This window comes from Lipotes vexillifer, unplaced genomic scaffold (assembly GCF_000442215.2).
Source record: "Lipotes vexillifer unplaced genomic scaffold, Lipotes_vexillifer_v1.1 scaffold778, whole genome shotgun sequence".
Lineage (NCBI taxonomy): Eukaryota > Metazoa > Chordata > Mammalia > Artiodactyla > Lipotidae > Lipotes > Lipotes vexillifer.
Genome location: NW_006774127.1, coordinates 1978174 through 1995122, shown reverse-complemented (window position 1 = coordinate 1995122; position 16949 = coordinate 1978174). Strand labels below are relative to the sequence as shown.

The window sequence follows — 16949 nt, the reverse complement described above, 5'->3', positions numbered from 1 at the left end:
GCCTGGGTCTGAGCACAGGCGCCTGCCTCCTCCCGCCACTCGGAGGGATGTGGGAGCGTGGGGCACCCCCTCTACCACACCCCAGCAGCATGTCAGCCAGGGTCCTCTTGTCCACCGCTTGGTGTCCCAGAGGCTGGGAGACAAGGCCCCTCGTCTCTCAAAGGCACTAGGAGCCTGGATGGGAGCCCAGCTCCAGCTCCAGTGCTTCCACCCACGTGCCCCCTCCGCCACCCACCAGGCTGCCCGCATGGCCGAGGAACTCCGGCAAGAGCAGGACCACTGCATGCACCTGGAGAAAATCAAGAAGAACTACGAGGTCACCATCAAGGACTTGCAGGCCAAGATGGAGGAGGCTGAGCAGCTGGCTCTCAAGGGAGGGAAACGCACAATCATGAAGCTGGAAGCCAGGGTGAGGGCGGCACTGAACCAGAGGGAAAAAGGAGATGGGAAGGGGGTCTTTTCCCCCCAAAAGAGCCAAGCGTCTGATGAGGAGCTGGGCCTCTAACCTATTTCTACAACGGTCTCCTCTCCTCCTCCTCTCCCTGTCACCTTCCCCCCAGAGTGTCCTTAGCCCCCAAGCAGAGTGGTTCCCCACATTCTTCCTCTGTCTCTGTTCCCAGTCTCTGTTTCCAACATTATTCCTCTCTTATTACTTACTTAAAACGAGCCTCCGTCTTCACCTCATGGAATGTCAGAGCTGGAAGGGCCCAGGGGGTCAGTCACCTTGTCCCACCCCTGCCTCCCCCATTTTCCAGAGGAGGAAACTTGAGGCTCAAGGCATCTGACCACCTGCTGGTGAAAGGCTGAGCCCACCCAACCCTCCTGGGCAGGGCTCACCTCTGGGCAGGAAGTGGACACCGCAACACCCCTGCCCAAGGCCACTGAGCTCTGAAGTTCAAAAACCTGCGCTCCCCCAGCCGCATTCCTCTCCTCCTCCCCCAGATCAAAGAACTGGAGACCGAGCTGGACGGGGAGCAGAAACAGCACGTGGAAACGGTCAAGACACTGCGGAAGAATGAGCGGCGCCTCAAAGAGCTGGTCTTCCAGACGGAGGAGGACCACAAGACCAACCAGCGCATGCAGGAGCTGGTGGAGAAGCTGCAGAACAAGCTGAAGGTCTACAAGCGGCAGATCGAGGAGGCGGTGGGTGCCCACCACGTGGCCCCAATTCTCCCCCCTTCCCAGCCCAGGTTTCCAGCCTTGGTTAGAATGAACCACAGGAGAGGACTCAAGTCTTGGCCAAAAGATGGCTTCCTGTCCACAGCACTTCATCCTCGCTATCACATGGGGAGTGGACTAGACATGGCACACTGGAGATAAGAACGTGTAAAAAATGAAAATATCCCAAGAACACCCGTGCTAACTAAAACACCTACTTCGGTGGGATCTAAAGCCAGGGAAGGTCTCGGGTGCCTCCGTCCTGCTTCCACTGCCCCTTGTGGCCTCTCCCTCCTGGTCAGAAGGTTAAACACCAGGACCTTCCCTTTTTTGATCCCCTTGACACAAGGCAGGAAGGCTGATACTCTTAATCTATTTCACAGGTGAGGAAACAGCCCAGAGTAGGGTACTTATGTTATTTCAGTCAAAGTCACATGGTTAGCAAATGGCAGCTTCAAGTCTCAACCCTAGACCACACGCCCACCTGCCGCCACCATCATCCCCCGCCCAGGATGTAGATATTTGATTCTGCTGTCATTTGCTGCCAGTTCTGGGACCACCACGTTGACTCCATCATCCACCCACGCACCTAACACTGTTCCCAAAAGGCTCAATAAAGGCCAGGTTTACAGGAAATACGGTTCTAACCAAAATGACACTATTACTCTCTTGGGAAGATGAGGGGATGGGAAATGTGTGACAGGGGCTCAAGAAAGCACCAAATCCACATCTTCCATGGTGGGGTACCAATAGCTAATGCCTAAAACCACATATTATAGAAGCTGCAAGAGAGCACATTTTATTTAGAAATATGGACGTCAAAGCCAAAAACAATCAGCTAAAAGCGTTGAAGGTGGGTGTCCGTGGTGACCTGGAGGATGCCCCGACCCAGGACTGCTGTTTCCTAATAAGCCTTACAGAACGACTGGACTCTTTAAGATGTCCATGTAGAACTGAAAACAATATACGTTTAGCCAGAACAAGCCAGGTTTATGCCCCATTTTCCACCGTGCCTTTGTCACAGGAGGAGCAGGCCAACCAGACCTTGGCTCGCTATAGGAAGACGGTACATGAGCTGGATGACGCCGAGGAGCGGGCCGGCATGGCGGAGACTGCCCTGAACAAGCTGCGCACCAGACACCGCGTGGCTGGCAAAGGCATCACCTCTGTGGAGATCATCCAGGTGTCCAAGACAGGCACCTCCAAAACGCTTTCTGAGGAGTGAGGTGCCACGTGTCCCAGCTCACAGCCAGTAGGTGTGGACTCTATGCTCCAAGTTCACCTTCCCTGCTCTTGCTTTGCTCTTTCCAACTTCTCTGCTTCCTGTCTGCTATGCCCCGACCTTATGCAACGGGGATCCCAAAGCCTCCCGTCCCTTCAGCCGCAACACTCCCTCAGCACTCTCAGGTGTGATGCCATCCACTTGTGTCACAGGTGCTGGTGGTCATGATGTTCCCCCCATCTGAGTGGAAGCTCTTGGGAGGCAGGTTCCGCATCTGCTGCCCCTTCACACTAGGCCTGGCAGATAGGTGCTCAGTACATGCTTGTTTTCACTGGAGAACCGTAGGGACATTTGCAAGCTTATAGGTGGTGTGCATTCATCTTTCATATCCCCCACAGTATCATCCCTGAGGATTTCATCAATGCTGGCTGAAATTAGGTTTCTAACATCAAGGAAATTATCATCATCACAGCTTCCATTTCTTGAGCACTGAGCGCCGGTGGGATTTTAGGGGAAATTTTTTTAATAGGCTTTTATTATTTTCCTTAATCCAGAACCAATTGAGAAGAAATACAGGAGACGAATACATAAAAGTCACAATGCTAGTGTTATTATGATACAATTCTAGATTGAGAATTCATGGGTGTCCACCATGAGCATCCTTGTACTTCACCCCAGAATTAAAAGTACCTGCAGAACTGAACAACCACAGCGCTGCTCCCTGGGGAGCAGCCCCTACTCCAAGGGCAGGAATGACCAGAGCTCATCGACCCTGCAGGTAGATCCAAAAGGAGACCAGATGGGGTTCATCCCCGCCTTCCTGGTTCCTTCTTCCAAGCACAGGATAAACCACTCCTCTTCCCGTGAGAGGAGCAAGGGAAAGGTGAGAAGCAAAGAACATTATTCTAGAGCAGTGGTTCCCAAAATGTGGTCCTTTGGACCAGCAGCCACCTCAGCATCACCTGGGAAGTTGTTAGAAATGTGAATTCTTGTGCTCCACGCCAGACCTACTGAAGCAGAAGCTCTGAGGGTGGGCCCTGCATTTGAGGTTTAACCAGCCCTCCAGGTGATTCAGACATATGGGCAAGTTTGAGAACCAGTGCTGTAGCAGAAATCTCCCCTTACAGAAACAGGAGCCAGGGAATGCAGGTTTCTTCTACTCTCACAAGAGCCAGACATGTGGTAAATGTTTTTCACTCTAATTTATACTGTGAGGTAGGTATAAATATCTGCGTTTGTCAGATGAGGAAAATGAGCTCAGGGAAGTTCAGTGACGCCCATGGTCACGCAAGCCCTGTGCCATGGAAAGGCAGGCTGTCCTTTATTTTAATTGCTGTGGAGATTGAGAAGGTTACCGTCTGATGAGGATGAACCGGGACAACTCATGATCAAGGACTTGGTTTAGGTTGGGAGGGGCAGGGGTTTGGAGTCTCAGTGCCACGTGCTGATGTTCAACCTCCACGGATTCTGGGAATTTTTTTCTGGCCTCATGTTCAAGCATCCAGTTGAGTCAGCCCTTGGTGAGGGTAAGGTCCCCCACTCACAGCTCTCTATCTCTCAGGACCGGGTCAGTTTGGGTTTTAGCCAGAAGTGATAACCCCATTGACCTTTGAATTCAAGCTGAGACTTTACTCACCATTTGCTTAGGGAGGGAGCAAAAAATAGGACACAGAATCTTCTTTTTAATTCTCTAATTCTTAAATAATGGTTAGCTCAGGAAGTTAAGGAAACCAGAGGCTTGCCTCTGGATGAGTCCTACAATTAACATGTAACCCCCTCCCTTCAGGGCAAAACCCTCAAAGGGGTCCCTTCTTTTGAGCTCCCCCCTTGGTGGGGGTTACTCCTGAGGCGTCCCCCACCACCCAGACTCAGGAGGCTCCTTCTGCCTGCTAAGTCTTAGCCTCCAGGATTAGGCACCTTGTAAAGCAGATCCCCTGCCCCAGCTTGGTGACTGTTTACTCCTGGGGTCTGCTGGCCCTGGTCCAACTGCTCTGTCTTCGTGTCACTGGGTTACAGTCCTGCCAACAGTGTCCAGAGGCAGAGCCCCGGGGTCTGCTCTCTGTGTCCTGGTCCATCCTCTTTTACCCCATTTTCCCCTTATCAGTCACAGATATGCCACTGTGGCCATGAGATATTGCAAGCAAACTAGTACATGGGTTAGCACTAAGCCAAAATCCCACAGGAATTTAGTTTTCCAAAGTGGCATTATCTTCAATCACAAATACTGACCAAGCTCTGAATATGGACTAGGCCTGTACTCTGGGATACAGAGATGAATAAGAAACAACATCCTCCCTCGTGGAGCTCAGAATCCAGTGGAGAGGCAGATGCACACAGCAATCACCACAAGGCTGTGAGCGACTGTTCTGCAGTGTTTGCTTCTCACAGGAGGGGATTCCAGGGGAGGAACGACTGGTTCGACCTGAAGTGGCTAGGGAGCAGCTCCATGGAGGACATGACCCATATGAGAGTCTAGAGCAGCGCCACTCAGTTGGCGGTCCCCACTGCAGAAACTGAGAGGACGCGTTTAGAAATTTCGAGAGCAACTGGATACTGCCATGACATCCAAGTGCATGGTCAGTGTATTTCATAAAAGTATTCATCTCAGATAGTAATTAAAATAAACAAAAATGAAAAGTAAAAATAATAGAATCGAAATTAAAAAGAATAAATAAAATGGATCCCTCACCAGGTAGAGAGGGAAAGAAGGGAATTCCAGATAGAAGGCCCAACACATGCAAAAGTGCAGAGGTGGGATGCACACAAGGGTACAGCATGACTGGAGAAGAGGGGCTCAGGATGAGGTCAGAGTGCTGGACAGGGTGGGAGACAAAGCTGGTGGGACAGGTGTGGGGGGTGGGTGTGAAGGGCCCTGTTGGGAGCAAGTGTTCCATAATCTCCATGAGGAAATCTTGCTAATTTTTAAAATCCATTTGTGGGATGTGATGAGTAGTAGCTTTTCTTTCTTGGGAAGACGCATCAAGTTGGCAAAAGAAGCCTCTTGGCCCCTCATGAGACATTACAGACAAGTGCATGGTGAGCATTGCATCCCAGGGCATCGCACTCTGGCCCTCTCAATGGCCCGACTAGAGTTCAGGCCTACCTGGGCATGCCAGGCCCAAAGAAGGTGTCCCTAAACCCTCACAACCTAGCAGAGAATGAGCCAGGTATGACCCAGTGGTGTCCATTACAAGGAAGGAAACCTGTGCAGAAGCAGCCCAGGAACCTGAGGGCACTGTCTTTCTAGCAAGAAGGGGTCAAAGATGTCAGAATTCCCAGCTCTGGCCCACAAGGGTCTTCTCACCCTCTCTCTCTTTTTTCTTCCAGGGTGACACAGATCACAACAGCAGACCACTGAGAGGAAAAATATATGAAAATGGAAAACTGGGTCTATCCTGAGAATGTTTACTATGCAAAGGAAAGTGCAAGCCAGAAAGAGAGAGATGCAAAAGAATAAAGATAGCTGTGGGGGAGATGGGCTTGGGGATGTAAATACCCAGCCATTAGAGGAATTTAAATTAGCGTGGCTTCTCCGAGATGGCATCAACCTGTCAAGCACTTGGATAACAGTAAGAGTGGGTCTGATTTAGTTGAGATTCTACATGTTCATGTCAAGGACGGAATATGTAATGTCTGTGGGACCTGGCTGTTCTCTAGAAGTAATTCCTCGTGTGGACAATTTTAATACCTTGTCCCCATGCATCTTAAATAAAAGAAACTTGAAAAATAGACCGAGATTGTTTTTAAGTGAAGAATTTTTTCTGAGACTTCCTAATCCAAAGGCAATTTTTATAGTATATCAGAGTTCTGTTGTGTCCGTGACCTCATTCACAGGCTTGTGTCTATTGGAAACCATGAAACCTATGTAGTCATGGTGAGGTTCTTTGCAAATTGTGAAAGGGTGTATCAGAGATATGAAGACAAACTAGGTTTCGTAAAGCTGAGATAGTTACAGGACCCCCTAAAAGGATGTTAAGATCCATCCAGGCTAACGACCCAAAGGCCCCCCACACCACGCCTCAGCATCTCCCCGGATGCTCAGACACAGGTACGTCAGCTCTGTGAGGGCAGGCAAAGTGTATCTTGTGTGTTTTATTCACTGCTGTTTCTCAGCAATAAGATAGCGCCCAGCTTGAAGGGAGAACACAGTAAATACGGTAAATACATTTGGAGTGAATGCCTCCCAAGGCAGTGCTTCCTGACGTTGCACAGAGAGCTTCCTTAAATCAGGCTGAGCCCTGCCCCCTGGTGGAATCCACTTGTCAACCCTGGTTTTGAGACCCAGGACCCTACAGAGCCACCAGAATGGAAGGCAGGTCTCACAGTCCCTCCAAGTTGCTCTTCCCTTCCTGGGTCCTTCCATCTTCCCAAGTGTGACAGGATTTCTTTGTCACCTTCTGATACTCCTCGACCCTGTTTCTCTCCTCACTGTCCTAGTCTTTGGAGTGCAGGGGCAGAAGGAGCAGCCCCCAGAACACCCCTCCTCCCCAGCTTCTTGGAAATGGGGTCTTCCCTTTGAATTTCAGCACCCTGACCTCTCCAATGCACTGGCAGACAGAAATCGTTGTTCAGGCTGGTAGAAGAAGGGATATTAATATGCTGGTGGTGGATCCCTCTCCATCTTCACACGGGCCCACATCAACCCCCATGATGGTTCTAATCTTCGCACTCTCTAGGCACCTCGGAGGGAACGGGGTTGCGTCCTGTGCAAATGCACCAAATGTGAAGACGCTGCCCTCCAGTGGTGGGGTCTCCAAATGCTGTATGTGAATTTCCTGGGAGACACCAAATCACACAATCTTAGAATTATATTAGAATTTTAGGGCTCAAAGGGACATTTGGAGGGTGTCTAGTCCAACTTTCAGCCAGTTTGGGATTCCCTTCCACAGCATCCCTGAAAAAAAATGGTAATCCAACTTGAACTCTTCCAGTGAAAAAAAGGCAGCCCATTGCAGTTTTGGTTGACAATCATGGTTCAAAAGTCCCACCCAGTATTGAGTCGAAATATGTCTCCTCTATTTTGCCCTCACTTCAATCTAGTCTTCACCTCAGTAATTACATAAAATAAGTCTAATTCTTATGCTCTGAAGTCAGATATGGGTTCCACTTTCCCAGCAGTGTGACCTTGGGCAACTTAACCTATCTTATCTCCTGTTTCCTCAACTATTAAATGAGGAATAATAAGAGCATCGGCCTCGTAGGAATGTGAAGTTTAAACAAGATAACTTGGCACGGAGCCCATTATGCATAGCACTGAGACACTCGCCAAGTTTCTTCTAGCATTCCGTAGGACTCCGACACTTGACCTCCTGGGGGAGGCTCTGCAGGGCTGTCAGTCTAGTAGCTGATGGCAGCGAGCCTCTTCCTGGAGAGATGCCAGGAGCATTCCATGAGGTTGAAAGACCTCATCATTGTTTCCTGGAGGACAGTCCACTTTTGGTCCCCCCACACTCAGAGAATTTCAGAGCAGCTCCTGACTTTGCCAGGGAGGGTGGGGGCCCAGAAGTAGACAGGCTCAGTGACTTGCCCTTGCCCAAGACCATTCAGTTAATGCAGAGATAGAAATAATTCTTTGTGGCAGGAAATGAGGTGAGGTTTCTGACCCAGTGTTTATAAGAAAACGGACTTCACCTCGCCACATATGCTGTTTTTTGCCTAAGGATATGAAATTTCAGAATGGCTTAAAGGCCTAAAAGGGTATGGCCTTACAAAATAATATGTAATTGGTATCCACGATGATTGAAATCAGGGCAGTGGCACCATGTTCTGTAGAGTAAATGGAGCAAAGACTATTTAGATGGTTTTGCTAAATGTTTTGGGATAGCTTTCAAGGCTGCTAAATTTTGTATCACTGATTGTATTAAGTATATTTTCTTATTTTCTATATTCTTGAAGGTCTGGCATCTGGGGCCTCCCTGGCTGAGGAGACACTGCCTCTCCCAGGGCTGCCAATTCTTAGGGATAGCAAACAGCTCTCATACACAGACTAACCAATCTGGAGCCCAAACTCTGAACCACCTCCTCTATCCAGTTCTTATACTCTGGGAGGCAATATTCCCCTGCCCTAATTATCCCAGGACCAGGTAGCAGACGAGGGACTGCCCCTCTGTCCCACAGCCTGCTGAAATTAGCCAATCCTAACCCTGCTCACCCTGCATCACCCATTCCTTCCCATGGAAACCACAATGAAAGCTCGTGCCCATGCTTTCCCCCTTGCTCCTTCTACTCCGGACCAACCCTGGTGCTTCCCCACATGGCCCTGAGTGGCACGTCATGCCATGCCTCCTACTTCTAGGTCTATGAGTGTATAAACTTCTTCCTTCATGACAATCATTTCTGTCTGTGTATCTTCCCACACCTGATTAAAGCAAACCCCAGGTACATTTTAAGGTACATACACCAATTATCTTCCTCCTCCTTTCACATGTGAACCACTACTGGATCCTTGTAGGGAACCCAGCAGGTTCTGGGTCATCCCCATGGAGCACAACTTTGGGTGTTTCCAGACATCACAAAGACCCCGGGCCCTTCCACCCACAAGCTACCAGGAACTGAGGCTGGAGATCTGTTGTGAAAAGGCCAACCCTGAGTCATGGTAAAACCACAAGACTGGAAGGGAACTTGCTGGCTATTATAAGGGACTGTTCTCTCCTCTGAACCCTGAACCCTGGCTTAGGCTAATGAAAAGTGTATCCTGAGACTTTGGAGCAGTGATTCCGTAACACTTTTTTCTACAGACATTTAAAAAACCAACTTTTAAATAAAGACAGCAAAACAGTAACCAGATATTTCGACCAAGGGGGAACCTGTATTATGAAAATTAGGTCTGGCAATTAGAAAGGCTACTGTGGGGGTAGGTACAGGATGCAACAGGAGAGTCCTGGAAGGTAGAGGAAATCGTGTCTTTGCTGGTGCCTAAGGATGCGTAGTAGGCATAAAGGGGAGGGAGAGCCTGTGGGAGTGGAAGGTAGGAGTGGGGAGAACCCGCTGAGAGTGTGCTTGGTGGCAGGTAGTGGCACATAAGCCAACAGTGGTGCAAGCAATAGTGACATCTAATGATTTTTCACACCAAGCCCCGCAGTCACAGGTTCCAGAATGAGTGCAACGTGAAGGACCCCGGTCTCTACCTTTCCACACTGCTCTACCCTTCCGTCTGTCAAGACAGTTGCCACAACTGGTTAACTTCCCTCCAACTATGAAATTGCTCAACTTTTGCCAACATCTTCATTTGGGAGTATGATATGAGAAGCAGCCACAAATATATATGTGATAAGCACACAAAATCAGAGGCACGCTATATGCTACAATAGAAATATAGCCATCCCAGGTTAATCCATTCCCCAAAACAATTCTAAGATCAAAGGAGTCTATATCACACTATTTTAAGTGAGAAAATAAGAATGCATTCACCATCTGTCCAAAAATTCCAACCGATTTCTCTAAATATCACTAAAACCCTCCTGAACACCTATAAAACAATTCTCCAAACATTTCTGCATAATATAAACATTTTAAACACTAATTACCTATTTAACATTTAATGAACTCCATAGTGATTACACTTGTGAGCAGTACATGATGACATGCACTATACTATATTTGATGAGAATTAAATATTCCCTTTAACCTACAACAGACATGTACCACAAAGCAAACAATGTAATAATGTGTAAAAGACATATCATTAATGCAACAGGGTTTAGCAAAATAAAAATAACAAACAGGATAATTTTTAAAAAATGGTTACTTACCAAATGATTCTGGTAGTGGAGGACTAGGGTGACAGACAACTCTCTCACTAACGATAATTAAACAAGTGGACAAAATACACAAAACATCTACTCAAAATTAAAAGAGAACTAATAAGGTAGTAATTACCAGGTCGATATCCAAGAGAAACACCAGAGAGTGAGTTCAGCATTTTAGGACTGCTTTACCCAGAGGGCTATTTTCTAATTCCAGTACAAGTGGTTGAGAGTCTGAGCAGTACTTTTGACAGCTTATCATGACCACAAAGACAAAAGTCAGAGTCCAGGGCCCTCCAGGGATGAGGATCCTGGTAAATGTCTGTTGTATGACTTAGAGTTCTCCAGAGAAATGGAACCAACAGGAGAGAGAGAGACAGACAGACAGACAGACAGAGAGAAAGACAGATACAGAGTCATAAAGATATATAGGTAGATAGATGTAGAGAGATTTATCATAAGGAACTGACTCACATGATTATGAAGGCCAGCAAGTAAAAAATCTGCAGAGCCAATGTCCTGGTTCAAGTCGGAAGGCCAGAAGCTGCTGTAGAACCAGAAAGATCCAATGTTCCAGTTCAATTCCTCCTGTCATGCAGGAGGAATTATCTTTTACTTGGGGGAGGTCAGCCTTTTGTTCTATTCAGGTCTTCAACTGATTGGGTGAGCAACATCCACATTATGGAGGGCAATCTGCTTTTTTCAGTCTACCAATTTAAATGTCAATCTCATCCAAAAAACTCCCTCACAGAAACATCCAGAATAATGTTTGACCAAATATCTGGGCATCTTAGGGCTCAGTCAAGTTGACAAATAAAATTAACCACCACACCTGTGTTTTGGGTTGGGATTCAAGGAATAAGGGTGAATTAGAAGATGAACATTCTTCCCAAGGACTGGAGCCCAGCTTTGAGTCATCTGGGTGGTCCAGAAAATCTCAAATCCTAAAATTAGATAAAGGTGATTCCAGACTGTTGACATCTTTGGGTACATGGCAAGATGAAAATGAAAACCTTATCTGGACAAAGTTAAAATCATTTTAGGTCTCAAATTATTCCTACACAATTTTAAAAATAAAATGTTAGATACAACATTGGTAACCAAGCATATGAGAGGACAAGAACAGAAACTAGAACCAGTCAAAACAACATGTTAATAATAGCAACAATCCCACAGGAACTTCAGAAAATGGCAAACACATGATATTTACTATAGAATTAAAATGCATGACAAGAATAGCATATAACAATGAAGAAGGATAACAAAGGAGCTAAGGTATTCTAAGATCCTTGCATTATCCAGGAAGAGAAAGTACTAATCATTGGTTGCTGGTAAACATTTAGCAACCAGCTCTCTGTAGGATAAAAGCCCTGATCTGAAGCCTTTGTTACTTTCTATGGTATAAATGCTCTACCACGGCCGATGTCAAGCCACCAAGAGGTTACTGAACATGGAGGTGGGAGGAGATGGGCATTCTTGGCTCTCCTGAGCCAGTCTGAGCTGGCTCCAGCACAGTTCTGAATTAGTTCTTGAAAATGGAATATAAAAAATAATCAATTCGGGCTTCCCTGGTGGCTCAGTGGTTGAGAGTCCGCCTGCCGATGCAGGGGACACGGGTTCATGCCCCAGTCCGGGAAGATCTCACATGCCATGGAGCAGCTGGGCCTGTGGGCCATGGCCACTGAGCCTGTGCGTCCGGAGCCTGTGCTCCGCAGTGGGAGAGGCCACAACAGTGAGAGGGCCGCGTACCACAAAAAAAAAAATCAATCCGCGGGACTTCCCTGGTGGTCCAGTGGTTAAGACTCCAAGTTTCTGGGCTTCCCTGGTGGCGCAGTGGAGAGTCCGCCTGCCGATGCAGGGGACACGGATTCATGCCCCAGTCCGGGAGGATCCCACATGCCGCGGAGCGGCTGGGCCCATGACCCATGGCCGCTGAGCCTGCACGTCTGGAGCCTGTGCTCTGCAGCGGAGAGGCCACAACAGTGAGAGGCCCGTGTATTGAAGAAAAAAAAAAAAAAAAAGAGAGAGAGACTCCAAGCTTCTAATGCAGGGGACGCAGGTTCAATCCCTGGTCAGGGAACTAAGATCCCATATGATGCATGGTGCGGCCAAAAAATAAAATTAAAAAATAAAAATCAATCCAAAAGAAGGCAAGAAAGAAGAGAAAAACAAACAGAATAGGACAAAAATAAAGTAAATGATAAGATGGTAGGGTTCAACTCCAATATATCAGCAACTACTTTAAATGTAAATGGACTGGATGTTTCAAGTTAAAAGATAAACATGCTATAAAAATAAAATGCAACTATATGTTGTTTATGAGTAGCTCATCTAATAAAATAAGGTAATAGAAAAGTTTAAAGTAAAAAGAGAGAAAAAGATATACCGGGCAAACACTAACCAAAAGAAAGCTGGGGTTGCTATAATAATATCAGAGAAGCAAACGTTAAGACAAAAATCACTATCAGAAAGGAACATTTCATAATGGTAAAACATTCACTTTATCAAAAAACCTAACATATTATATAAAATAGAGGCATCTATAATATAGCCTCAAAATACATAAAATAAAAAAATGACAGAATTAGAGATAGACAAATCTACAATCATTTGGGATGTATTAACACACCTTTCTTAGCAACTGAAAGAATAAACAAGCAAAACCAAATCAGTAGTTAAGCTAGAAATTATGCAGTTAAGGCAGAAATCTTTAACAAAAATATAACTTAAAACTTCCATGTTGGGCTTCCCTGCTGGTGCAGTGGTTAAGAATCCACCTGCCAATGCAGGGGACATAAGTTCAAACCCTGGTCCTGGAAGATCCCACATGCCACGGAGCAACTAAGCCCGTGCGCCACAACTACTTAGCCCACACTCTAGAGCCCGCGAGCCACAACTACTGAGCCTGTGTGCTGCAACTACTGAAGCCCGCGTGCCTAGAGGCTGTGCTCTGCAACAAGAGAAACTTGTGAGAAGTCCACAAGTTGGACTTGAGAAGCCCACACACCGCAACGAAGGGTAGCCCCTGCTCACCGCAACTAGAGAAAGCCCGTGCACAGCAACGAAGACCCAGTGCAGCCAAAAATAAATAAATATATTTTTTAAAAAAACTCCCATGTTTAGATATTTTTAAATGCTAATTCTACACAAACGCCTCCAGAAAACTGAAGAAAAAGGAATACTTCTGAACGCATTTTACGAGGCCAGAATTACTCGGATACCAAAACTAGAAATTACAAGAAAAGTAAATTACAAAACAATACCCTCCATAAGCAAAGATTTTAAATTATATTTTAAATTGTCAAATTCTTAACAAAATTTTAACAACCGAATACAATATTGCATAAAAAGAATAATACATCAAGACCAAGTAGGACTTTTCCCAACAATGCAAGTTTAGTTTAACACACTGAAATCAATCAGTGTGAAAACTATAAAACTTATAGAAAAATACAGGAAAAAAAAATCTACATAACCTTGAATTAAGCAAAAATTTCTTAAACAGGACACTTGATAAATGGACTTCCTCAAAATTAAGATCTTCTGCTCTTTGAAAGACATTAAGAGAATGAACCAAGAGAAGACACAGACTGGGGAAAAAACAATTGGGAAATAATAAATTATGACAATCAATTTGGTACAGTATTCTCAAACACTAATTGCCACAATTTATTGGCTGCTTTTAATGTGTCACGCACTCAAGTACTGTATATATGTCATCTATTTTAATCCTTAGAACCACCCTAAGAAGTGGGAACTATTATCCTCATTTGACAGAAACTTATAGAAGTTGATTAACTTGCCCAAAGTCATATATGTACTGTAGCTGGTAAGCTGCAGAGTAATAATTTGAACCCAGTTCAATTTATTTCCAGTCAATGAACTCTCTTAAGCTGTCCATCATACTACCTTTTTATTAAAATAATAGAAGATTCCATAAAAACATGAAAAAATGTGTTAGAAACAAAATGTGTAAGAAGTGGCCCTGGCCTCCAGGAGATTTACAAGCTTGCAGACTACAGATTTCACTTATCAAATTTGGAAAACGATACTTAGTATTCATAAGTATGCCTATCTGCTTGTTCTTTTAAGTATGGCTATTAGTGATTGTATGCTATTTATATATCATCTGAGACTATCTAACGTCCCTAGACATCCCATAAACTGGTCCCATCCCTGCGCTATGGAAATGAACTGGGTGAGCAGCCTAGAGTGGAAAAATCTGCATGCATTTTTCAATCCCTCCGCACTAATTGCATAAAATCCTTTCTATAGGAAACCTTCCCCCCTTGGGGCCACACCCAGCAATTGGGGCAATATCTAAATCATAAGGATTATTAAGTATTAACACAGAGTATGCATTTAGGTTTTTGTCCTTCTGTTAACTTATAGCTTTTATATGCATTGATTCAGTAATATTTCCAAGAGTCTTGTGGTGAATAGGTGGGAGGCCTTAACCCATGTAAAAGACAGAAATGGAGGCAAATTGGCAGTAAGTGTTCACTGTCATTCAGCTGGTGGTACAAGCAAGAACCAATCTTCTTACTCTCCAAATCAACATTCCAGATACTAAATCAAAGGTCTCCTGAACAGAAGGATATCCTTAGATGTTTGCAAACACATAACCTTTCCAACCTATGATTGGTTATGTTCCTGATGTGTCTATACAAACCCCCTTCCCATTCACAACTGGGGGTAACCAGTCGAAACCCCAGACTGTTTCATTTATTCATAGTTTCATTCAACAAACACTAACTAGGAACTTCCATGTTCGAAGCACCACGCATTTCCTTGTATTTAAAATATGTGTGAACTGGTTTCATCCTAGTCTCTAAGTTCCTTGAGGAGAGTGGGATTTTACCCAACTCTTCTGTACACTGCACAAAATGCCTGACACAATACTTGGCACTTGGTGAATACTAATTATTTGATGACTTGAAGCTTGATTAAAGCTTCAATTCAATCCTATTCCAATTCCAACTGAGAGGGGCTGGGACAAGATGGTGGAGCAGAAGGACCTTGAGCTCACCTCCTCTCACGAGCTCACCAAAATCACAACTGCTGAACAACCATCCATAATAAAGACCAGAACCTACCAAAAAACATCTTCTACACCAAGAAACCACAACGAGATGGTAGGAGGGGCGCTCTTGCAATATAATCAATTCCAAGTGAATCTATTAAGCAAATAAAATCATCCCGTGGCAGTGTCCAACAACTCTCTTCCTCCTGTTTCCCATTTCTAAGTACCACCTTCCCTGGAATTAATTTTTTAAAAGGCAGAGTCCTCATATTGGATACTAGATCAAGGTCATTACACTAGTCTAAAAAACAAACACTAAAAATAACCTGCCCTCCTTGTAACTCAAACTGGCTCTTACACCAGAACATGATGGGATTAGGGACTATGTTCTGGACTAGGCATCAGGTCAGCCCTGCCACTGACTTACATCAGAACCTTCTTCAACTCTCAAAATCCTCTGGTCCTGTTTCTTCAGTACAGAACAAGATGGTTTCACTTCGAGCCCCTGTGGAACTAAGAGTCTATCATCTGGAATGGCTCATAAAACATGAAAGGAAATGCATCAAACGGTAAGCTTTGCTTAGGCTGAAATGCAAAATATTAACTCAAACGATAGAAGCAGTGACTAACATAAAATGTCTCACTGTTACTTTTCTGAGGCTAAATTATTTCTTACCTTGTCATTTATCATAAAGAGCCTGGTATTACTGATTTGCATGTGTCACTCTCATCTGCTGGGATTATAAACTCCTTCAAAGAAGGAACTGTCCTTTGTAAAGAGGTGGGATCTGAATAAAACACGGTAGGTATTTTGACTCTGGGTACCAACTCTACATACTTCTGGATTAGTTCACCTAACTTGCAGACACACGAGGAATCCTTGCTTCCACGCGTGCTGTCCTTTCTTTACCAGGATGTTGTCTTCAGGAGGGAGTGATTAACTGAAAATGATCTTTCAACTCTCAATCTGTCCTCCATCGCCCCTAAGACCAAAGGCTTTGTAGCCATGGGACCAAATACAACAATTACTTCCAGGGCGTTACTGCTCCATGAACAGCCCCAGAGAACACAGTGTGACTCTGAAGTAGGGAATTTGACGAGTTCACTTTGGTGAACATCACCTTGACAGCCAAGCATTGGGGGTCAAACTTGTAAACCACCCCAGGGCCAGGAGAGCTGGTTCAGAATTTCTGTGGGTTGAAGATCAACCAGTCTAGAGGGAAGAGGGGTTCAGGGCATTGTCTTCCTGTGTTTGGGGGGCAGTTGAACTCTCCCAACTCCTCGGTGCTGTGGCGCCATCTCGGGAACAGGGAACAAGCGATTCTGACCGAGGAAGGGTCGAGAAGGTTCCTTGGAGAGACTTCCACAGAGGGAGACGGACTCTGACGGGGCCTCTATAAAGGGAGAAAAACGTAGGGATTTGTCGGTCCGTGTGGCTCAAAAGGCCCCAATTCTCAGTACCTCATTTCGTGACCAATGCACTTGTGAAAGCGCCAAGGCTCCACACACTTCGGTCCGTGAGTCTGAGGACATTTTTCTAGGGAAGCAGTAAGACGTCCACGCTGCCCCGCCACCACCTTCCAGCGGTTTTCTGACACCGACTTCGCAGAGGCAGCAGCTTACCCTCAGGCCCGACCCTCCCCGCCGGCCGCGCTCTGGACCCCGGCCGCGCGCCCGGCTGTGCGCGTGCGCCGACCGCCCCAGCCGCGCTGCGCAGGCGCCGCGGCCACTTCCGGGATCTGTCAGCCGCTCCCGCAGGGCCTCGGTTGTCCGCTCGCGCCCGCTGGAGCCTGTTCGCGTC

The 16949-nt window shown here is 46.0% G+C and overlaps 1 protein-coding gene across 1 annotated transcript in view; it reads left to right on the top strand.

Annotated features, from left to right (window-relative positions):
* The window catches only part of MYH16 (myosin heavy chain 16), a 53886-nt gene extending 51503 nt beyond the window's left edge, over positions 1-2383 (top strand). Inside the window, exons 40-42 of the mRNA XM_007448860.1 lie at positions 239-409; positions 943-1143; positions 2183-2383. Of these exons, the coding sequence (XP_007448922.1) occupies positions 239-409; positions 943-1143; positions 2183-2383 (573 nt within the window). The remainder of the gene's footprint in view (positions 1-238; positions 410-942; positions 1144-2182) is intronic.
* Positions 2384-16949: the final 14566 nt, after the last annotated feature.